The sequence below is a fragment of the Heloderma suspectum genome, chromosome 5 (assembly GCF_057233095.1).
Source record: "Heloderma suspectum isolate Gila_16-S chromosome 5, 16-S_ref, whole genome shotgun sequence".
NCBI classification, from domain to species: Eukaryota; Metazoa; Chordata; class Lepidosauria; order Squamata; family Helodermatidae; genus Heloderma; species Heloderma suspectum.
In genome coordinates, this window is record NC_139462.1 from 85,616,921 (window position 1) to 85,642,252 (window position 25,332).

A 25,332-nucleotide genomic window follows, 5' to 3' on the forward strand; every position below is an offset into this window, starting at 1 on the left:
AAAATTGCCTGTCTAGCTAAAATGCAGGGCAGCTGGAATACGTTTGTTTGTTTGTTTATTTATTTATTAAATTTCTATACCACTCAATAGCTGAAGCTCTGTCTTCTGTTCTAATCCCTCTGTGCTCCAGCTGTCCTGCACAGGATAGTCGGCAGCCTCCAATTTCAGAGGCTGGCAACTATCCAGATAGGATTGCGCCCTTAAAGTCCAAAATATCTGGAGCTCTACCTTCTGCCCACCCTTGTTCTATGCAGGTCAGAAGAATGTTTCCTTACTTCCAGAGAGCATTGGTCCTGTGTCCCATGTGTGGGGAAATGCAGTAGTGTGCCCACTGAAAAAATCAGAATTAATTAATCACATGTGGAATTATAAATGAGACAAAGAAAAGGTATTTGCCTCTTCGTGTGTTTATTTGACTGCCTTCTGTGTGCCTAGCAGGAAGGAAAGGAAAAAGCGTAACAGATGGGTCAGAAAGCCTCACAACATGGCTCAGGATAATGCCTGTATGCGCTTTAATCCAGTCTGTCTGAGACCCTCACACATGTCTATACATTCTTTCACTGAGTTTCCAAATAGCTAACATTAAACAGATGAATACAGTCATATGGAGCAATAGTTTTTTAAAAAATCAATTACAGTACATACGACTATTATAAAATACATAGATAGAGAATTATAATCCTGTTTGTATTGTTACAAGTGATATCTGTGGTAGCTGCAGAGACCTTAAAAGCTATATGTTCTGTAAAACTACCAGTTCATCCATCAAGTTTGCTGTAGAAACTGTGTCCTCTAGCAATCTTACCAGGTCATCTCTCCACCAGCCTTCCACAAACCAAAACCAATAATATACTGCATGTTTAACTACAAACTTTAGAAGATTCAGTACAAGCTAAAACATCTTGCTGGGCTGGTGTCTCAAAACAATGTAATAAAACATGAAGACGGGGTGGAGGCATGTTCTTTGTATATATTTGTCTGTGAGCCACCCAGTAATAAGTACAGTACAGCTGTATAAATGCAGTAATACAACAAACAAACAAACAAACAAATGTCAAATGAGGATTTCTACTTACATGTATTTTACTCATGCATGCAATATCAAACCATTCTCTTCCTATTTTATTATTTATTCCCGGTAATTGAGAATTACAACCTTGGTTCATTTATATCAGGGAAAGGGGAATATGTGGTCCTCCAGATGCTTTTGTACTGCAGTTTCCATCGTCCCTAGCCAGCATAGCCAATAGTGTGGGATGATGGAAGCTGCAGTCCAACAACATCTGGAGGACCACACATTCCTCATCCCTGATTTTTACCCCAATAGGCTAATGTTTTCATAGAAGGAAAGATACATACCCCTCAAATTGGTATCTATACTTTTACCCTGTACTGCAGAAATAAGTCTTTAGCCAGGCACCATTTCGAGTAGTCAATATGTACTCTCAACTTTTACTTTACATCAGTCTGGATTTTCATTCTTGGGCAGAGCAATCCTATACCCTAATCATACACTGGGGGGTGTCAGAATACTTGCAACCATTATGCCAGTAGAATGGCCACCATATCCTATACCTCAGGCAACTTGGAGCCCTCCAAATGATCTGGACTATAATTCCCATTAGCCCTAGCCAGCATGGTCAATGGTTGAGGATTATGGGAGTTATAGTCCAAAATATCTTGAGGGAACTGGTCACCTACCTCTGCTATACCTGCGCAGCCCAAGAAAAGAGGGGCAAAAAACCACACAACCAGAAAATGGAGCAAAAACAACATAAATGCACTCAGCATTGGAAACAACACTGGAATCAATGGATACTTTTTTCTTTTTCTAACTCTCCCCATGGTGGGTGTACAATTTTGAAATGAAACTGGGAGGGGGGGGGCAAAGGTTTAAAGTCCCCACCTGGAGAGCTGTGGTCCTGATCCACACTGGAGTAAAAAACCCTACTGTGCGTAGCTTCACTATACATGATTACAAGAAAGCTGTTTGGCCCTGAGCTTAACCGGGGGGAAGGGAGAGAAATGACCCCACTCACCTTTTGCATTTCTGGCTAAAGTAAGCCACGTGAGGGGCAAAAAGAGAGGTAGTTCCCAGCCTACAATGAAAACTCCATAGAGGAGTTCCCTACCCAATGAGCCATAGCATCAGCCAAGAATCAGATCCATCATGGGTCATTTGTCTTTCCCCCCTACCCCTTGCCTCAATATTCAGGGCCAAACTAAAGGCCCGTTAAAGCATGCATAGTGGAGCTACGTGTGCTAGCTCTTTCTACTCTCCTGTAAGCACACATGGCCCAGTTTTGGATTGGGACCATGGCACTCCAGGAGAGGAGGATTTAAGCTTTGCCTCATCCATTTTTTAAAAAAACCCTCTACATTGACTCCAGGGCCTGCAGGAAGAGCCCTATCGCTCTGGAACAGCTTACATTTTATATGCAGGAGATCCCAGATCTGAATCCAGGACAAACCCCACACTGTCATGCCTGACGGGTGTGGGAGATGATTCCTCCTTGCAAGAAGATCCTGATATCATGGTCTGAATACCCTGCGAGATCCCCTGATTCCAGCGCTAAACCAGATACCTGCAGCCTCTCAGAAGAAGCCATACCAGGCCCATCTGCAGCAGAGGCCCTGGAGAGACACACAGACGGGGCTCCCTGACTCGCCCGCAGGATCAGAGGGGGAGACTGGCCTACCTCAAAAGATTTGAAAACTTTGTACATGAAAAAGCCACTGATTCTGTCTCTCAAGTTGTCCAAACTGGCATGTGAATAAGAAGGGGCATCCTTGCATCTTTCCTCTCTCCCACTGTGTGTCAGAAAGTTGATTTGTTTTATTGAACTACTTACACAGCAATCCTATGGTTTTGGGAGAGCCTACCAGGGTCCATAGGATATGTCAGATTCCTCCTCCTGAGGCTGTAGACACTGCTATGACCTCAGGGCGGGGGATCTGAGATTGGGCCGTTCCCCTCACAGCCCCTGTGGAAAGCACCGCCGTGGCTGCTCTGCCAAGGTCACAACAGCGACCTTGGAAGACCTCAGAGAGGTCAAAAGGGGGGAGGCCAAGATCCACAGGATCCTACGCCTCTGCTGCCATCCCTGCACAAAACAAGGTCGGTCAGCTAGGTGGGCTAGGAGACCTGCCTAGCTGAAATTTTTATTTTTAAAGAGGGACGGGAGGATAAGCCATGCTCCCACCCTGCCTGGCTCTTGCCAGCAGGGCATAGGATAGACAGAGAGCTCCATGATCTGCTCTCTTAGACAATTAATATGCTCACTAGCCCTGGGGAAGTTTCTGCATGATAAATTCCAACCTAGAGGGTCTGAAGTTCTCTATCGAAAATATATGTAACACGAAACTGAATAAAGAGTCATTGTGGGCTGGTTACCTGCACTGACTGGTTGTCTTTTATGTTCATTGGTGAGGTGCGATCCTCTAAGCATGTGTAATGCATTCTCCAGACTGCAGTTATCTAAAATTTAAAAAGAAGCCTCTTTCCAGCCCTGATTTAAGTTTAACCCTAACAGAAAATTTTGTTGGAAAAGGTTTGTTTTAACTTCCATTGAGTCAAATGTTTCCTTTGGGAATTCTTAGCCAGACCTATTTTTCATTACAAATACACCATGTGGTATAAAATATAATTGTAGCTTGTTAGGCTATCTTTCAGTCAGTGGAGGCTGGTGGCTCCAATTCCGGTGGGGCTGAATTCCATTCTGGGTTTTAGTCATAACCAGGCAGAATTCTAAAGGATCTATCCAAGGTGCTGAGTTCAGCCCACCAAAATCAGAGCCACCAGCTTCCACTGCTTTCAGGCTGTTACTTTACACATGGATTTTGTTAGTACAGTAATAACTAATAAAAAGGTTCTATTTACTCAAATGTGGAAGTTGTTTTGTCTCATAGGATTAGCATAATTAATGGCAGGGAAAGAACCAAAGTAGTGTAGATGAGGTATCTGTACTAACGCTGCATTGTAGATTTTGTAGATCATGTCCATAGTGGTAGAGGCTATTTATATTAGGATGTGTATTAGTTGAATAAAAGGGTACTTTCTCTTTATAATAAATTTCTCTGGTTTTTATTTTATTAAGTTCTACAGTGGTACCAAATTAATAACTGGCAGCTGGGTTCAGGAGACAGGAATTTCATCTCTACATTTTCCAATGTATATACTCCTGAATCATATTAATAAAAAATGATTTGATAAAATTGCAATCAGTTTGTCCAGTTGTGTCCACATGCATTTGCTCACTGCACAAAGCCTGTGGAATAACATAAGACAGAGCGTGGAAAATCTCTGGCTTGTAGACCAAATGTAGATCTTCAGATTCTCCATCCAGACCAGCCTTTCCCAACCTGGTTCCCTCCAGACGTGTTGGGACCTCACCTTCCATAATTCCCAGGCAGCATGGCCATTGGAGGGCACCAGGTTGGGGAAGACTGATCCTCAGTTATTGAGGATTATAGTTAGTTATAATTCCTCAGTTTTAATTCCCAGGCAGCATGGCCATTGCAGGGCACCACGTTGGGGAAGACTGATCCTCAGCTATTGGTATTTACAACTTCCTGTTCTGATTAGAGAACCTTGCATAATTTGGGAAAAGTGTGTGCCTGGATGCAAATTTCTTTCCACACACCCCCTTTGTATACCAAACAAAGGTAAGAGCAGGAGAAGCTCAAAACATTTTGCTGCCTGAGGCAAAGGACAAGATGACAACCTTTCCTATTCCATGTACAAAAGCCGACCGGACTGGCAGATGAATCTGTCTTCAACCTGAATCTCCCATGAAGCTGATTGGTGGGAGATTCAGGACAGATAAAAGGAAGAACTTCTTCACACAACACAGTTAAACTATGGAATTCACTTCCACGAGATATAGTGACTGCCACCAATTTGGATGCCTTTAAAAGGGGGGTTGGACAAATTCATGGAGCATACGGCTATCAATGGCTACCAGTCCTGATGGCTATATGCTATTTCCAGTATCAAAGGCAGTATGCCTATGTACACCAGTTGGTGGGGAACATGGGCAGGAAGGTGCTGTTGCACTCATATCCTGCTTATGGGTTTCCTGTGGGCAGCTGGTTGGCCACTGTGTGAACAGAATGTTGGATTAGAATGTTGGTCTGATCCAGCATGGCTCTTCTTTTGTTCAACACTGATGATGGTAAAGTATCCTTTACTGCACCTGAAGGCAACATGGCAGGCTGCATTGCACACAGGTCTTTCCTCCAACACCTTACTGCCACCTCCCTGCATCTACTCCCTGAGGTAACTGCTCACTCTGCCTCATGCTAGGGCAGCCCTGGGTAAGAGTCACATCTATAACCCCACTCACTTTTGAGTTTGGCCGCCTCCACTGTTGGAATGCAGACCCTGACAGACTTCAGCCAAGGTAATGCGGACCTTTGTAGGAAAATGTTTCCCCATCGTTAGCACAAGGCCATTAATATAAAGAACTTATTTAAAAAGACCTATGTTTATATGGAAAGGTAAGAGTGCTCGGCTGCATAATTTGGAGGCAAATCTGATGGAATGTCATATCTAAGAAACTAGCTGACAGTTTCACATTATCAGGTCCTAGCCTGTGCAGTAGTATTGGCAAAAATGGCACATCAGCAATTATACCTTTGACAAAATAATGGTTACAAAGATAAGAGGGAACGAAATATTTATGACCACTTTACAAAGTATGAAGGAAACTAGGTGTTTTATGTGTTATTTTGAAAATAAGGTGGGAACCATTTCTTTGTTTTTTGATCATAACAGTTGAAGGATGTGAAGCTTCAATATACATGTTGTTACTGTTACTTTCTCAATATGTGCTGGAGTTTTTCTGTATTTTGTCTATTGTTTTATTTTTAATTGTAGAATGACAAATCATTCATAAAATGATGTAATAAAAAGGTGAATGGTCAAGACTACATATTCTTGCCCTAGCCACTTCTTCCCCTTCCTTTTCCATCCGTTGTTTACTCTTTTGTGTTTCTTTATCATACATATATCTGATTTGACAGTAAATACTTGTTAGTTTAGTTATGCTAGGAGAAGAGAGTGGGGTAAGTCAGATAAAGAGAAGGGAAAGGCAGGGGAGAATTGTTGAATGAGGATAATGTTAAAACACACACACAATCTGTCCAATTTTTTTTTAAAGCATGCCCCTGAACACTATCATGCTGTTAATACCTCCTTCACCAATATTAAGTACTAGGGCTGGTAGCTCCAAACTAGACAGTGATTGGGTTTGGATGATCATGACAAAGCCATTCCCACTGAGCGCCCAGTTCAGACAACATACCAACCCATGCTGTATTGCAGGGGGATTATGCACATGGTGGGCGCAAGCACAGCATGCATAAGAGCGGGGGAAGAAGCCACAATGGCTTCTTCCCCCTGTCACAGTCATCGGAACACAGCCAGTGACTCCTAGGATAACCAAATGCAGTAGAACATAGGACTTTGGGGTAGGAGGGGGAATTTTACCAGATACAACTTGACATGTAATTGGCTGGGTTATTATACTTGGTAGGCCCTTATTGCCTGCGACTGTTGGCAGACTTGTGGTCCAGACTAGATTTTGTGGAAGTACTAAGAATATACACAAATTGCAGTGGCCCAAAAGAAAATAAGGGAATTTTATAAAGAAATTAAACAAAACCAGCCCTGATACAAATGCTTGGTAGAGCCCACTGTTTACTTCATCCTTTGTGAAAACTGTTCTTCATCATTTGCCCAAATACTAAACTTTGTAGGGAGGGGTTCCCATGCTTATCCAGTTTGAAAGCATGAGCTACCCCCCACACACACACACACAAAGTAGGTGATTTCTGCAGTTCTGGTGGACGTTCTAGGTGTGCATAAGTATATTCATTTGTTAAATAAAAGAAATTAAAAGAGAAATAAAAATTTAAAACAAAAAGAAGTCCCCAAAGGACTAGATCCTTATGGAATATTACAGGGAGTTGGGTCACAAAATGTTCCTTTTAATCCTTGAAAAACATTAGAGACGTGTTGGATTAGAAAGGATCAAAGGCTTTCTAGTCCAGCATTCTTGTTCCCACAGTGGCCAACCAGATTCACTTGGGAAGCCCACAAACAGGACATAAGGACAATAGTACCGCTCTGCTCATGGCCCCCAGCAGCTGGTATTTGGAGGCATGCTGCTTCTGACACTAGAGCTAATATAGACCCATATGATTGTTGAGAAATTGCCTCTTTTAAAATTAAATATGACTGTGTTGGACATTCTGGTAAATTTCCACTGATATGGACAGTAGATTCGATAAGAGTTGAGGGTACTTTTTCTAATGCTTATGTGTTGGACATCATTAGGTTTAAATAGTTTCCTTTTCCACTTTCCACCAAGCAAATCCATGGCTCAGCTGTGGCGTGAACCTAACAGACCAATTCAATGCATGTTTACTTGGAAGAAAGTCCCATTGCGTTCAACTGGGCTTACTCCCAGGTAAGTGTGCATAGGATTGCAGCCTCAGTCTCCAGTACTGAATTCCCGCTGTTTGCTTACAGAACTATACTAGCTTTGTCTTCCCATTATAGGTATTAAAATCTGTGTTGGGGAAATTACTTTATTCTTTTTTAGCAACACACGTGCAAGTCACTCCTCCAGGACTGGCCCAAGACAATTTGCTCCCTGAGGCAAAGAACAGGGATGCCTTTCCTCCTTTCCATGTATAAAAGTCACTGGACATGCAGTTGACTCTTTCTTCAACAGTGGCGATGGGACAGCATCCTCTGCCATGCCTGATGGCAGCAAGGTAGCTTGGGGGAGCACAGGGCAGGCCACATGGCACACAGCTCTTCCATCCAATGCCTTGCTGCCACCTCCCAGCATCTGCTGCCTGAGACAACAGCTACACTATGCCTAATGGTAGGGCTGGCCTTGCATTCCCCTGGCTAAAAACAAAAGCACGCACATGAAGAAAAATAGCCTTCACCTTTCAGGTTCTGGGAAGTGGGCACATGGCTGAAGTCATCTCTGAGACTACTGGCATGACTGAAAAGTGTTAAGTGGAAAGCAGTGCTTGGGTCACAAAACGATTAACTCCAATTCAAAGCAGCGACAGGCCTACTTAAGATAACTGGACTACTCCAGAAAGCTTCCTTTGTGGATTGTGGTCTTTATACCACATATTCAAAATGTTGCTCTTGCACTTGGGGGTTTCCAGAACGAACTTCCTATCCCTTTTCCCTTTTGGAGTTTATATAGGTTTTTTTTAAAGTCACTTGCCTCCAGTTCTCTTTTTCTTATATTCTCTTCCGTTGATGTCTTACTCTTCCTGCCCACCCGCTTTCTTCACTCGCTCCTGGTCTCTCTCTCTCTCTCTCTCTCTCCCCCCCCCCTCTTTCTGCCTCGCACAGCACGGTCTTCTATGACGATGGCTCTTTCACTCTTTCTTTCTCTTGCAGCAGCAGCGGTGGCGGCACAGGCGGGGTTAACGCTCAGGAATGCACCAGCGAGGAATGTGCATGCAGATGAGATGGATGCTAATCTCATGTTAATGAGCGGCGGCAGCGGCTCGGGGCTGAGCCGAGCTCCCCCCGCCCCCCCGGATCGGAACCTAGACAGCGCCTCGCCTTAGCCTGGACCCCCTGACCTGCCGCCGCCGCCGCCGCGGAATAGGGGCAGAAGGCGGAGGCTCTAATTCCGACATGGTGGACTGAAATTCGGGAGAGTTTCCTGGCCGATCGCAAGAGGCTGCCCTCTCCACCCGCCCGGGGCTCCTGGGGAAGGAGGGGGGCGTCTTTCCTTCTTTCCCGCTTTCCTCCTTTCTTTCTTGTTTTCTGTCCCTATGGAGCAGCTGTCCCCCGCCCTCGACCATGCCTAGAAAAGTGGGGAACGGGCAGCTGCCCTTACCCGATGGCTGGGAGGAGGCGAGGGATTACGATGGGAAAGTCTTCTACATCGATCACAACACCAAGCAGACCAGCTGGATCGACCCCCGAGACAGGTGGGTAGAGACCCCAAACCACTCTAAAGCCCACGGGAGGAAGAGGAGGGAGCTGCCGCCCGGGGCGAGGGGGGCACTTGGCATCAGACACACTTGTTGTCCTAACTTTAGCCGGAGTTTCTTTCCGCCTCTCTGCACCCCACCCCCCGGGGGGCGTGTAAGGGAGAGTCTCGTACAGTTACATAATCATAATCTGCAAGGAATAAAGGAGGAATGCCCCCCACCCCCACCCCAGCATGAGCGTGGAAGGCGAAGAGGGCACCCTAGAGGTGCGCGGTTGTATATTTCTGGCATGTGTTGTCTGGCGAGGGGTGTGTGTTGGAGACAGAGAGTGAAAGTGGCTGTGCAGGCTGGGAAGGGAGAGTTGTGAGGAAGGGCAAGAACTCTGGGAATGTATGTTTGTTGTGACCCGAAGCAAGATCCCACCCATTCCCTCCACCCCCTTCCCGGACTTCAGCCAGGCGGTGGGCTTGGAATTCCCTCCACCAGCTAATGACTTGCCTTTAGGAGTGCAATCGGCCAAGGTTCTCTTCTTTAAAAACAAAACACAAACTTCACTCACAACTTTTATAATGTTTGAAGACTAGGCTGTGTGTGTGCGTGCGCGCGCGCGCGCGCGCTTTAAGAATGCTTTAAATCACAATGGATCTCTCTTGCTTCTAAGGAATTGTGTGAAGTTGGTATTTTTACTCCGCTTTCAGTATTTAAAGTCGATGAAGTGAAAAAGATGCTGGAGGGAACAGGAAGCTTAAAACTGTGGGCAAAAAGGTGAGAGGTTTGGCCGGAATGTAGTTGACTTCATTCTCCTAGCGCAAAGCGTTTTTGAACAGTCTTTCTCAGGAATGAGCCAAATAAAACACTAGGCAGTTTGCTCAAGTCTGTTTTGGGAACTGCAGGTTTGGCATCTGGCAGGTTTGAACTTCTCTTTCTTCTGAAACCTTGGATTATAAACAAAATAAAATAGAAACAAACTACTGTATCTTATCTTATTCAGAGTCCCAGGTTTGTGGTCCTTTTTCTATCCCACCCTTCTCCAAGGTGGAGCCCTTAGTTCTTGTGAGGAAGCTGAGGGAAGGCTCCACAAGGCCTCATACTTGAGTTTATAGAAGTAGGCCTCAACTGAGTGCTTTCATCTCTCCCCAGATTATAGGATGCTCCCTGCCTTTGGTAGCCCTTTCAGCTAGAAGTTCTGAAAAATAAAGAGGGGGGAAAACTAGACCTGTTTTATGATAAGACATTTCATAACTTTTGTGTGTGTGTGAGACTTGGGTTTCTATTTAATTGGCTCCATTGCAATCAAGTAGTATTGGCAATCTAAGATGTTATCTTTTTTTAAATGAAAATTATATACTGAAAGAACTGTTTTCTTCCTTTAACTGTAAACAGTTCCTCCAGCGTATAACTTTCATTCTATCTATCTAAATATATATAGTCCTCTTTTGTTCACCTTTCAGACTTTAGTGTTATTTGTCTTTATTATTCCCAACAAAATCCAGTTATCTCAAACTAATAAGAGGCATTATAAATTTATGGCACAAACCATGCTGAATTATTCATTAAGGCCTTGGCTTATATTTCCTGGGTGAAATAAGAAAGAGTAGCTGTAACGTCTCCTGCTAGTGTCAGAGCTATAGTGCTTGCATGGTACTCGGTGTCAGAGCTGCTTCAGTGATAAGCATGTTACTGGAATGTAATTGTATTTAAACTGTTGGTGTAACCTTCTTATTTTATTTTCTGTGTACTTTGAAATATGTCCTTAAATAGAATGTAAATGTTGATGAAGTGATGGACTTCACAGTATTGGGTAATTTACTCAGATCTCCATATGCTTGGCAATTCAGCTTAAAATTGTAACATTTTGAAAATCTTGAATCTGTTTTGAGTTGACTTACATTTTAAATTATGTTTACAAGTAGATTACTCAGGCGTTACATATTTCTGTAAAGAAAATTATACAGTATTACATTGTCATAGTGTGTATTCAGATTGCTGTAGATTCAAATTAAATACTGTTTTTGCATTTTTAACTACATACTAGTTGTTATGTTGTCTTGTCCAGAACATGTGGCTAGTATTCATCCTACATCTGGTTTTTCTCTTCTACTAACCAGAGTTGCAGATAGAACTTTGTGATTAAGTGTTTCTCTATGATACTAAGAAAATGAGTTGCAGTTTGTATCTTGTATCACATGAGGTTTGGAATGACTACTGCCTTTAAGTTTTCATTAATTTTCTAATTTCTGAAGTGAGAGAAGCCTTTTTTCAGCCCTGAGCTTGACTGTATTTCCTTTCACAAGAGTTAATGAAGTGAAGTCCTTGTTAAACAGCATAGGAGACAGTGTTTGGAGTAACTCTATTAATGCTTGTCAAGCTCTTTACTCACTGTTAGAAAACAAACAGAAAGAGGTATGTTGCACTTGGTACTTGAGATAATCCATAACAAATATATGGGTCTCTGCTATGAGAAAGAATTATGGGCACAAAGGGGAAAAGGCAGGTAATGCATGCCCTATTATTTCAATTCAATATCTACCCAGGATTTGATCCTTATTCTCATACAGTGCATGGTCCGTCTTGTAAAAGGTGAACATCACATCTTGTTCCTGTGCAGGTTTACTTGGAGTGGAAAGTGTCTTTGAATTCAGTGTGTGGATTACTCTTGAGAAAGTGTGCATAAGATTGCAGCCATACAGCTTGATCCTATGCATGTTTATTCAGAAGTAAGAACCACTATATTCAGTTGGGCTTGCTCACAGGTAAGTATGCATTGAATTATAGCCCAGTTATTTCAGTGGAATTTATTTCTAAGTAAATGTGCTTCAGATTTGGCAGTTGAATGGTTTGACTTTATGAGCTGCTGTGCTGACACATTAACAGGTAGAATTGAGCATGACAACATAAATATGATAGTTGGGGCTATAATTTGGTAGTAGAACACTTGCTTTGCCCTACTTGCATCTCCAGCTTAAAAGGGTCTGGGTATCAGAGCTAAGACAACACAGTGTCTGATGACCAAACTAGATGTTACCAGATAAATGCATAGTCTTAACCTCACAATGAGGGTAGATCTGTAACTCAGTGGTAGAGCAAATGTACCCAGATTAGTCCTTGGCGTTGCTGCTCTGAAAAATTTAGACAACACAGAGCTAAATGGACCAGTGCTCTGACTTGGTATAAGACAGCTTCCAATGGTCCACATTTGGAGAAGGCTAGATAATGGGGAAGGGACCCGGTGGCTTAGTGGTTAAGATGCTGAACTGCAGACTGGAAGGTCGGCAGGTCAGCAGTTCGAGACCCGAATACTGCGTGACGGAGTGAGCTCCTGTCTTCAGTCCCAGCTTCTGCTAACCTAGCAGTTCGAAAGCAAGAAATTGCAAGTAGATAAATAGGTACCGCCTCGGCGGGAAAGGTAACAGTGTTCCGTGCACCTCGGTGTTCAGTCATGCTGGCCACATGACCACGGAAGCGTCTTCGGACAACGCTGGCTCTTCGGCTTAGAAACGGGGATGAGCACCGCACCCTAGAGTCGGACACGACTGGTTGGGGGCACCTTTACCTTTACCTTTTTTAGATAATGGGGAAGGCTGAGGGGGTGGTATGAATGAGATAATGCTTTCACAGTTCATTGGCAAATACCCGACAAATCTTTTTAAAAGTTTTTTTTGTAACCTCAAATTTACCCCAAAACTGGAAGTAAGCATGGCTGAAGTGAAAATGTGGGGGTGAGAGAGGCATTGGGAGAAGGAGCCCAGCTCCAATCTACCAGTCCTCCCTGCAAGTGTTCCTTCCCCTGTGTTTCCCATCATCTAGAAAATCTGGTGTTGGGACCATCTGCTGGCTGAGGTAATGTTTAGTTTCAGCCTGAGGCTTTGGAGAGCTGCTGCCAGTCAAGAGCAGACCACTGGGCTAAAGAAGCTGCCTTATACAGATACAGGATATCTGACTCCTGTATAAGGCAACTCTATATCTATCCTATATCACACTTTTGGGAGGGGCCATATGCTTTGCATGCGGAAGGTCCCAGGTTCAATCCCTAGCATATCCTGATAGGTTTAGGAAAGAATCCTGCTTCTAACCCCGGACCGCTGCCACCAGTCAGTGTCAACAATACTAGGCTAGAGGAACCAATGGTCTGGCTCCATATAAGGCAGCTTTCTATGTTCCTAACCAGAGTCTACCACTAGTTCAACAGCAGTCAGCTCCGCAGCGGGTGATGATTCCTTCTGCAAAACTCAGTGCCCTTTGTCCTATTGTAACATTGCTCTTTCGTGTGTGTTTTCTAAAGCTCACAGGTTTTAAGGAGTATGAGGTGCAATCCTGTACATGTTTACTTGGAGGTTCTATTGTATCCAAGGGGTCTTACTCTCTAGTAAGCATCCTAGCATAGGATGCTATTTTAGCTGTTACAACAGCATAAACCACTGTCTGTGACAGTGCTGGTAAAGCAGCATGTTAGGATTGAGACACCTGGAGTGTGCACGCTCTGTCTTGCACTCTGGCGTGTGAACACACACACACACACACACACAGGCATATGGACACATCTGGGCTAGAATAAGTTGTGTATCTAGGCTGGGAAAGAAGCTTTGATAAATATATGCAAACAGCTTCTTGACCTTTTATTCTTTTGCTGAATTATCATCTTAAAGAGTTAGATGGGATATCAAGTGCAAATAATGGGATCTGCCATCTCTCTCAGCCAAGGTATGAAAATGTATATCATTTGTGTAGGGAGACGGTGGTTCCATTGCTGGGAATCAGTCCTTGGTAGGAGACAATAATTTACAGTAAAATTACAATATATGATTATTTCCCTGTTACTCAGATCCCATGAAATTTGGTAGAGGAATATACCTATTTCGCCAAGATTTTAAGGTCCCCCAGAATGCTCTGAAACCACATCATACAATTTGTCATAAAGTTGTGAACCAAATCCTAATAACTAGTGCTAATAAAGATACTACCATACTGTAGCTTTGGGGTTTTATTACTTTTTTTAACAGTTTATCATGCCAACCTATGATGCTGAAGGATACAAATGTAATAAAAATGTGTGTGGTGAGGAAAAAGGTAATCAGTTTCATTCCTACTATGGTGAAGATTCAATTATTCTCTCTTTCCATCCTCTCTTTCCCTTCTTTCCATAGAATAAGGTTTTAGCAGAGTTGGAGATTTCGACTGTTGGCATGGAGATTTGTCATACTTGCTCTCTCATATAAGAGAAACTATTTGCTGGAAGTAGAATATTATGCAAGACAGGAATGATTCTATTTACATCAAATTGATTTAAATCATGATTTAAATCACTTCTTTGAAGGACTCAATTTTAATTATTTAAATCACAGTTTAAGGGCACGATCCTATGGGTGCTAGACAGCATCTAGATGGCCATAGGATTTTTCATTTTCTGGGAACTGAGCTCAGAGCCAGCGCTCCAAGGTCGGTTCCCAGAAACCAAACTCCCTTCCCCCTCATAGGTGGCGCAGTTCATCCCTGGCTCTGCGCTTGTAAGAGCAACACGGAGCGGCTGGAAAGGGGGTGTTCCTGGGTGTGTGGAGGGGAGGCGATAGTGGAAGCCTTCCTATGTGCCACCTCACACACACACACACACACACGCGCGCGCGCACGCACTCTCTCTCGCTCCGAGGCATCCTGGCTAGACAGCTGAAATTGGCTGTCTAGCTGCAAATGCAGGGTGGCCAGAGCGCAGAGGAGAAGATCCCCTCTGCGCTCCACCTGCCCTGCATTGGATAGTCAGTAGTCTGAGTTCAGAGGTGGTTGACTATCCCCGTAGGAATGCACCCCAAATCAATAATGGGAAAGACTCTATTTAATCATCATGTTCAGGTGTGCATTATTGTTTAATGTAACCTTAATACATATCCAGAGATGCAGGTTTCATTAGAAGGTAAGTACACACTAAGCAATTATTCAGAATTGTCTTCAGATTAATTTTCATGAAAAAATGGGATGATAACTTGGTCATTTTAGCACTAAAGCAGAACTTGTGAAGTCATTCAGGAGATGAACCAGCTCCAGCTGTTCAATTAATCATGATATTTTTGTCATGATGTGCTAGATTCACCACCACCAAACAGGTTTTTAAATCGTACTAATAAGATTGTTTATTCTTCTGGTTAGTTTTCTTCCACAAATAACAACATTAGCAAAACATGCACATTGATTTTTTGAATGGTTAACTATTTCAGTTTTAGATAAGTATAAAGTTCTTTTTAAAAAATAGGGAATTTCAACCAAGTCAACATGAGAAACTTAAAATATTGGGTGGTACAGTTAACTCAAGATCATTGTGGATATTGCTCCACCTATCTGGTTTCACTTTCTATTCCCCTGTCCTATCCCTTGCATTTATACCCAGAGAGTATATACCCAGAGTATATTTATACCTCCTCCCTGTTCAGATACCCAGAGTATATTTATACCTCCTCTCTGTTCAGATCTGCTCTATCTCCCCAAATTTTCTATTCATTGACCTTCTCTGTCTTTGCACTTAGAGAGAGGCAAGGCCGAGAGAGAGCGAGAGCGAGCGAGAGCATGCCCTTCTGTACACCACCTGCAGTGCTGAACAGGGCTGCTCAGGTTATGTCCCATCTCCATAAACTGCTGTTAACATGTTCATAGAATATAATTAAAAGTTGTTTGATTAGTATCCATGATGATATCTTTGACCTGGATTCTTTTTTTACTAATTGTTTTAAGAAAAATTTGAAATCTGATTTAAATCTTTAAAAATCTGATTTTTAAAAACTTTTTAAAATAAATCATTGATTTTTTTCAGCCCTGATGCAAGGTCAGCAATAGGTGGTTGATGTGGTATCAATGAAATACATAGCCATATTTACCATAAGCATACCAATTATATATCTGAAATAGATTAACTGTCTAGTTTGGCAGTTACGGCGGAATATTGTTCTGATGTCTGACAAAAAGAAAGTAGGTCATTTTGTGAGAGTCATCCGAAGTGTAATTTTTACAAAGCTTTCTTTAGCAAAGATGGATGATAACCATAAAAACATCAGTTACCTGACAAAGAGTTGTAGAAATTACAGTAGATAGACAGGTTTCAAATGCCAATCTCAAATGGATGCTTGTATAACCTTAAGATTTAAATTGCTGGGATCAATGTGACATTATAGTCATCAGTGTGGGGGTGCAGTGCAGGAAAACGATGAAAAGTGTAAGGCATTTATGGGCACGTGTCTCTGAAGAGTTCTTAGCATTGCTGTACATGGTACCATATTAAACAAAATTGTATCACGTCCTATAGCTGTTGCCTTTCCTACTGTATGTTTTCATATTTGGAGTACTCTTGTATTCTTCTCCTGCCCGTATAGCAACGTGAGGACACTTATTATAAATGAACAGAGCTACTAGTTTTACTCCTCCACAGGACTTTTAATGGAATGAAAGTACACAGTTATAATTGCAGGGTTAAGTACTAATGCACTATGATGTTAGCTGGCATAATTATTAAGATAACAACTGCTGCATTGCAGTGAAGTTTCCTCTTGGGTGTAGTAATGGGTGACCACTTTTATGGTTAAAATACAGGGAAACATCCAGCCACTGTTAAACTTTGAAGCACTATTGATTTCAATGGGAAAGTTAAGCACAAGTTTAAGTGTCTATTGAAATCAATGAAATGTATGATTCTTCACTTCCCTGTATGAAATTACCCATTTAGTTATTTATGTATGTATTTGTCTTTTATTTAAATTGTTGCCCTTTTCATACTCTGAACAGTGATAGTGTAGCTTCTTCATTGGAACAGTTGTCTGACCACTGGCAGAACAGGCTGAAAGGAAAAAGGAACTGTAGAGAATGTAAAAAGCGGAGAGCTGAGAGACTGTTAGAGAAGATCTGAAAAAAAGCATATATTGGATATGAGGTGGAAGAAGTAAAAGCGGAAGAAGAGTCAAGAAAGGCAGGACTCAGGCAGCTTTGAAAACAGGGACAATTTGTTGATCAGCAGACAACTTGGGACAATTAACTAACGTGTGCTGTAGAATTAACTGAATGAAATAAATGGCAATGTTCTTCGAGCCAGAGAATCTCACACAGAGAAGGCTTGGACAGTAACACTATGTAACTTGTAGAGTAGACAGAACATTTGTAAATTGTACCAGTTTGATTATAGACGTCTGAAATACACTTATTAGTTTGCCAAGGCGAATGCCCCCGGCCCTCTGGTGAGCAGTACTGTATAGATCTATAGCAGTGCCTTGGGGATTTCATTTCCATTGTAGTTTTTGAGCATGTAAGGCAGCCTTTCCCATGCTGGCTGTCAATGATGGGAACTGTAGTCCAACACATCTGGAGGGCTCCTGAGGAAGGAACAGCAGGAGATTTTTCCAAGCAGCTGGAGAGACTCTCAGATTTTCTTTTTTTTAATAATACTTTTTATTCTACTTTTATCTTTATAAATGAAATAAAGAACACCAACAACATAATCATCGTCTACAGTTTCCAACATTGCAGTATTCTTAAGAGGACCCATCAATAATAAAATAGGAAAAAAGAGAGAAGGGAAAGAGAAAATATAAAAAGGAGAGAGAAGGACAAAGGGGAAAGAAACAGAAAACAAAACAAAGAAAAACAAAGCAAAATGTAAACTACATTACACATAAACTTCAAATATCACTCTACTTAGAAATTATACCCACAATATTACCAATCTTACTAATCAATACAGCATAAGAAATCAATTTCAAAATTATATCTTCAGGTTTATAACAAGGAAGCCAGCTTACAATTCATTTCCATTGGCCATATAATGCCTTATAGCTACTATATAATAAAGCTTAAAATCAACCAGCCAGAAATATTACTAATCCTAGTATCATATTGATAACAATAATAATTAAAAAGAAAAGAATTATAAAGGATTAAAAAAAACAATCACTAATGTATTTTGTACTATCTATATTTTAGATAGTATAATTTCCAAATGTATAAATGAGTGTACACATTTCTATACACTCTCACACAGTAGATTTAGGTACAGTATATCATACCCATTTAAAAAAAATGAGAGAAAAAAGACGGATATATATAAACAGTCATCTCTGGCCTAGCCTAGATTTTACAGACTAAAATTGATGATACATGTTTAGAAATTCCAGTTCATGGGGCTGGAACAGAAGTCTCGCATGTTTTTCCGATTAGCCACGCCTCTTCCATTTTATGATTTAGAAACTTCTTCATCTGACCTTTAGAAGAAATGCAAAATGTAGCAGGATATTTTAAATGATATTGTAAGTTCATTTGTCTTGCCAGGTTTCTCGCCTTGGTAAATTGCCTTCTTTTATCAGCAACTTCTTTGGTGTAATCCAGAGATAACATAACTCTATCTTGTTTTGATCCCCAAAAAAGATTCACCCCCCCCTCTTGCCAAACACAGGATATAATTTTTTGTGGACATTCTTGCAAATTGAACTATAATGGTACAATCAGTCCCTTTGGTATTTGGCACACGGAATGTATGCTCAATGTCAAGTAAATGATCAGATGGCACAGGGAGTATCTCATACAGAAACCTATCTATAGAAGTAAACAAATTTACATCAGTAGGTAGATCTTTGATACCAATAATACGCACATTTGCCAAGAGACTCTCAAATTTTCTTATGCTTTCCATATGTTGCACAAATGAGAGATGGCCCTGGTTTTCTTCCAAGCCTCCTGTCCATGTCAGAAAACATGGAGGAAGAGATTGATGCTGATCACAAATAATGGGCCAGTTCAGCCATGACTCGTCATGTCATGTCAACCTGGGATCCATGGGTTATACAAGGGTTAAACATTCCTTGCATAACTCAACAAGAAACCATGGGTTATAGAAGAGTTGTTTAACCCAGACCCACAGATTAAAAAAGCTATGGCCAGGTGTTGAATATGCAGATCCCACCCAGCATATGCCACAGCCCACCATGGCTTAAATAAGCCATGGTGGGTAATTTGATTGTCCACCATGATCAGTGGCTGGCTAAGAAGCCAAGCCAGCATTCATGGATTATGGTTTGATTATTTATAGTACAATAGAATACTTCTAAGATGTATTGTATATGTGTATATAAGAAAATATAGTAGTACTAGTAAAGCAGTGTGTTTAGGATGCTTCATTTCAGATAGCACATTGTGTTCACAGAACATTTGCATTATATTTTGTATTTTCCTCTTCCCTTTGGAATGGGTGTGGGGGTCAGCCTGGTAAATGAACTTGAAATGTGAAATGATGCCCTGTATAAGTGCATCAAATTTCATTCTGATACCTCAGTGTTCAGCAGAGTTACTCCATTAAAAACAAGCCAAAATGGTAAATGGGCTAGTTGAACCAAAGGTCCTGTTTTGCTCAGCCAATAAGTTTAATTTGCTGTATTTCTTAGGGAACAATCCTATGGTCCCTAGACAGCATCTGAGTTGCCATAGGATAGTTCAGATTCCCAGATCTGAGGTTGGAGACAGTGTTCCGACCTTGGTGCTGGGAATCAGAGCTTTGACCCCCTCCCCCTCACAGCCAGTGTGGAAAGAACTGTATTGGTTGCTTCTCCAGTGTCAGAAACCTGACCTTGGAGAGGGGGAAGAGGGGCATTTCGGTGGGCGGGGAGGGGAGGAGACTAGAGAGGTCAGGATATGAGCTATCCTGAGACCTCTGCAACCTCTTTCCCTCCCCCTCCAAGATGCTTTCACTAGATAGGCAAAAACGCCCATCTAGCAAAAATGCAGGGTGGGAAGATGGGAAGGCAATGATTGTCTCTGCCATTTCTTCTGCCCTGCACAGGATTACCGTAAGTCTCTGAGTTTACAAGGCTTACGGTTATCACAATAGGATTAAACCCTTAATTTAGGAGATGGTGGCACTTTTGCCTCTTTGTACACTCTTAATAAATCAGTATTGTATTGATAACTGACAAGTGTTTAAGTTTACATTGAGCCATTTTGAAGTTGTGCAATACACCTTTAATCTTGTTATTGATGCTGAATTTCCAGTACTGGCAAAAAGATTGCTCAGGGTTTTCATTCAAGCTTGGAAGGAGTGTTCATACCACCTTGGGAGATGCATACCAAAATACTAAAGTTCCATTGCACCATGTGCAACTAGAGGGATGTACATTTTATTGTGTGGTGGTTATTGACATCTATTGGATAATGCACATGTGACACCACCGATAAGACACCATTCTCCCTTCCTTGTGCCCAACAGATTTGCAGCTGTGTTTATTTGTGTGTGTGTGTGTGTGTGTGTGTGATTTTCATTTGGTATGAGCTTAGTCCTTACACAGTTTGCCACATAAGTGTTCATATAGCCCTTTATGTTATTCATTCATTCATTCATTTGTTCATTCATTCATCCATTCAAAGCATTTTTATCCCGCCTTTCAGCCACAAAGGCTTCCAGAGCAGCTTACTTAAATAAGTGTCAGGAGGTTGCCCCTACCGCCTTCTGAAATCCTCAGGTAGCCAGAATCAACACGCAGATAATAGGGCTCTTTTCCAAGGCTTTATTCCCATGCAACCTAATGATGCTTATGGATGCTAATTGCTTGATCTTATGAGTGAGACTTAAGAGAGCTGCCTGCTCGGTGGTTCTAACCTTAGGAATCAGTTGATCTTCATTTGGAGGGGAAGGCGGGAAACCTCTGTACTTATGGGCTAGGAGGAGAGAGTCCATCCTTTTCCCATGGGACATCGGGGCGCTGCTGGTGCCTTTGCGCCAAGCGGGCTGAGCGCCTCCTCTCAGTGCCCGCCATCTCCCGCTTGGGGCTGCGCCAGTGCCTAGCATCCAGAAACTCCTGTTGCACCTCCCTATCCCTGCCAGGGTCACTATCACTCTTAGGAATGTGTACCGGGAGGGCCTCTTCCCCTGGCTGCTCCTCTGAACAGTGCGCGGGTTCCTCTCCAGCGGTTTCTATCTCTTCCTCAGAATCAGAACTGCTTTGGGGCTCTCTGGGCTCCAGTCCAACCCTGACAATAAGACAGGAGAAAAATAGTATAAGGGTAGCCCTTCCCCTACAATAGCAACGCAAGGGATTTTCTTTTTTCAATACCTCAAATTGAGTATTTTGTCTTCTTTTTAGAGGAGCAAACAGACATGTTGGGTTGATTCAGATTCCTCACCTCAAAGATCTGAGCCACTATGCTGGGTTCAGAATCTGGAACTGCATTTTCCACATCTTGAGAGAGAAGTCCATGAGAAGATCCTCATCAAGACTTGTACTAGATGCAGACTGCGATGCCTCCTGTGCAGTTAGATAATTTTAAACTCTGAATATAATGGTCTTACCCCTTTAGACAGTAATGCCTATTACTTCAGAATGTGCTAAGCCAGGCCTGTTGTGTTTGTGAGCCCTCATGCCCTCAAGCTCATTCCTGCCCTGACAGCACCACTGCTCCTGGGCAGTTGATTTTGGGTTGAAGTCATTATCAGAGGAGTTACTACCTGGAGAGGCTGGGGACTGTGGGCATTTCTACACCATCCTAAAATCCTGCATGTAAAACAGGGCTTTCTGCTTCTGTTTTAAATGCAGGATCAGAGCTGACTCCCTTTACATGTGCTTCCTTTTTCCCTTCCCCACCCCCCTTTTCTGAGTCTTCCATTATCTGTCATTGATCTTGCGCCTCTTTTTGCCGTTTTAACTCTTTGCGCCGAGGAAACTGAAATGGAACACAACACACACAACGGGGTAATTTAATAGCTCATTATCTGCGATCTATTTAAAAACGGAACAAAGGGCATTTAGTGCAGGAGGGTCACAGCAGGGTCACTGTGTCATGTAAAGAGCTGGCAAACTTCCATGAAGGAGCAATGTCAGTTGCAGGATAAAAACCTGGTGTGAAGGAGCCTGTGTCACAACAGCCCAGGAACCAAAAAAGCAGGGGGTGGGGGTGGGGGGTTGGTTAGAAAAGTTTGCTCCTCATTTTCAACATAGGCTCTTTTACCCAGAATGTCCAAGAACTGTGGTGTTGCTAATCCATGTTTAAAATGAGGAGCAACCCTTTAACATTTGCTATAGGAATCATGAGATTATATATAGAATTCACAAGAGGCTCTTATTTTACCTGTGGTTTTAAGGCTGCAATCGTTGCATTTGCTTAGTAGTAAATCCTGTCAAATTAATTGGGCATTAATTATGGGTAAACATGCATATTGTTAGACTGCATGAATTTTGGATATAGTGCATTATGTTTTCTTGAGCTGTATCTGAAATCTTAAGAGCTAGAAATGTTGTACATTTATGTTCTCAGGTATCTGAATCCACATGCTCTACACATCACCTGGGAGACAATCAGATGGATTGTTGTCTGGGCAATACCTATGGATTAAGGAATTGTCATTTTGACTTCTTTTCCATGCAGAGACTTAAGGTGTTTCTTTTTTTCCAAGTAGAGGACCATTCGCATGTAATGAATGGTGTGGAAGAGTAACTTCGAACAATGCAGAGTGGAATGTGTAACAGAATTGATTGGTGCTGAAAAAGAGAGTGAAGTAGTTTTTACAACTAGAGGTAATCATAGAACACAGTCTTGAAGAGGGAGTGTACTGTATTTTTCATCTGAGATACTTATGGTATGAAACTTCCTTGTTGAAAACAAACATGCCATTTAGTACAGTGATTTCGGCCATCCATCTTTGTTAAAGGGGAAATCCATAATTCTGTTGTGCACTGTACATTATTCATTAGGGTTGGGTTAACTCACATTACAGACATTTCAGTTTAGAAATGGCATGATTTACTTCTTACAGGTTTAAAAACCTGCCGTTCTTGTGTGATAAAAAAAACCTCCAGTATCGCTATAATGTAATTTAGCTAGCTTTAGTAAAAAATTACATGATGTGTGTTTTTGATATTTCTAGTCCTTAAGACTTAAAGCTTAAGGGCACAATCCTAGGACCCATCTACATGGTACCGCTTTCACCCTTCACTCTGTCTCAACTGTGCAGCATTGCAGCTTCAAATTAGCTTCTGCTGCAATACACTCACAATTTCCTGCGGGCTTCCCCAACAGACTCTGCCGTGTCCTTTTTTCACCATTATATTTTAATGTGCAGCTGTGCAGTCCCATGAGCATGGGGCTGCAACATTTCAGTGGCTGTTTTGTATTTTGACGGTTCTGTTGTGTCTGTCCATCCCTCGTTAGGTAAAATGTGGTTGATCTGTGCTCCTTCATTCCCACACCATCTGTCAGTTTCCCAGCCTGAGACTCTTGCGATGGTTTGCACTCACAAGCGTGAGTGGTACGTGCCTACCCATTGCTCCAATATAGTGGCTGGAGCGAAATTGGTCCTCTTCCAAGACCCCCCAGCCCTTGGGCACTGAGTCCAAAAGCAACCATTGCGAAGATATGAAGGTGCAAAAATGTGCAAAAGTGTGATTCCATAAATGAAAATTCCTCTCTGTGCCTCTGTAACTGTGCAGTTGCAAAGGGACGGGGGGGAGTAAAGGGGCATCACAGAGTGACACAAGCACTACATACGCCACAACACACCCACCGCAAAACACAAATTCGGTTTGGGGAAGGGACAGACAGCTCACAACTGCAGCAAACCTGCAGCAAACCAAAAACATCGCAGTAAAACACCTCCTTGAAAAGCCACATTTTCCCAGAGGAAACCACGGATGGCTGAGAAGTGGCAACTACATTGTGTGTCCTGAAGGACCTTGACTCGCAGCCACCACAGAGTAAAAGGCTCGTGTAGATGGGGCCCTATGCATGTTTAGACAGAAAAAAGTCCTAGAACTCACAGCATTCCCCAGCCAACATCAGGAATACTGGGAGTTGTAGGACTTCTTTCTGTCTAAACATGCACTGGACTGCGCCCTAAGGGTTGGTCAGTACCTAGTGAAAAAACTTGGTTGGAAGTGGGGCTGAGTGGAGACTTCTAGTGGTCAAGGAGTAGAGCTGCAGTGACCTGCCCAGTTTTTTTACCTTCCCCATGACAAGCAGAACAAAGTATGCCAATTTAAATGAATACAAATTTACATAATTTATGCAAAGTGGTAAAAAATCAGTGTTCAGTGGCTCAGAATATAGTTTTATCCTAGAATAATTTTGTAGCTCTGATTATATCGTGGGATGTTGTGAAAATAGGTCTTTGAGAAATTGCCATATATCTTACCCTGGAGTGATTTTTTCCCTTTTGTTGTTCAGAGCATTATAGAACTGTCATTTACATTTGATTTCAGTCTGTGAACATTAGTTGTTCAGTGCCCTAAACCCTGTACCATTTAAGAATGCATGAGGTCTCATGTTCTTTGTCAGTGTACTTCATTCCACATTTAGGTTTGATGATCGCTTATCATGAGATAAGAACCCTAAATTCATTTACATATGCCTTCATTTGTTTAAATGATCAAGGAATTAATCAGGCTGAAATGAATTTACTGTCAGGAAGAGTTCCAGAATAATTAGGAACTCTTTCTTCATCTTGATTTACATTTTTGGGCAACCTGATTTCACCAACATTTGTAGGATTGGAAGAATTTGATAATTCACAAGTGACACACAAGTTACTTGAGAAGATTAAATAAAATGAACAAAGATGTATGGCTAACACATCTTTGGATTTCCTGCCAACATAAATAAGCTTGAGATGAAGCTATTGATTTAAGAACTGTGAATTAACCTCTGGTATTTCTAATCATGTAAACAGGTTCATGGTTGAAACTAGCCATTAAATACATTATCAATCTCTCCAGTGCAATTGCCTTTTAATGGGGGTATATTGAGAAGGGCTGGAAAGCTATATTACTGGCATAATAATTATTAGTTTGCTTTATAGAGTAGAACATAAGACTGAGGAAGACCTTTTTTCCCTTCTGCATTGTGATCACTTGTGTGTACAAAATAAACTGTTAATATAGCCACGGTTGTTAGAGCGAACAAAGGAATGCTATGGAGATTAATAATCATCTGACATGTTTTGTAAAACATTCCTAAAATAGTATTCAGATGATTAGAGGCTTCATGGGGCACAACAAAGAGATGTGAAGCATTAACCCTTTTCAGTTTGGCTTCTGTGGCTTACTGTTATGGCAATTGAGACAATATCTATAGCTCACATAGTAAAAGGGTACTATTATTATTATTCATAAAGGGTGCAATCCTATACATGTTTAGACAGAAAAAAGTCCTACAACTGTTTTGCCAATTGTTTGGTCAGTAGGCAATGGTTCTTTTTGGAAATTCAGAGGCAATGAATACACCAATGGGTAAAGGAAAAGACGTTTAGGGTGCAATCCTATGGCTGCTAGACAGCAGCTAGACGGCCATAGAATTGGTTGTTTCCCAAAGAACCACCTCCCCACCCACTCCCCCACCACCTTGTAGGCAGCG

General features: G+C 41.9%; 1 protein-coding gene across 3 annotated transcripts in view; it reads left to right on the forward strand.

The window, feature by feature from the left end:
• Positions 1-8,467: 8,467 nt before the first annotated feature.
• Positions 8,468-25,332, forward strand: part of WWC2 (WW and C2 domain containing 2) — a 208,057-nt gene continuing 191,192 nt past the window's right edge. For 2 of the 3 annotated variants that reach the window (XM_084856506.1, XM_084856505.1), the window contains exon 1: positions 8,468-8,976. In XM_084856506.1, the coding sequence (XP_084712632.1) occupies positions 8,846-8,976 (131 nt within the window). In that variant the 5' untranslated portion in view covers positions 8,468-8,845. Of the gene's footprint in view, positions 9,246-25,332 lie in introns of all 3 variants that reach the window. The other variant, XM_084856507.1, reaches the window with a different exon arrangement.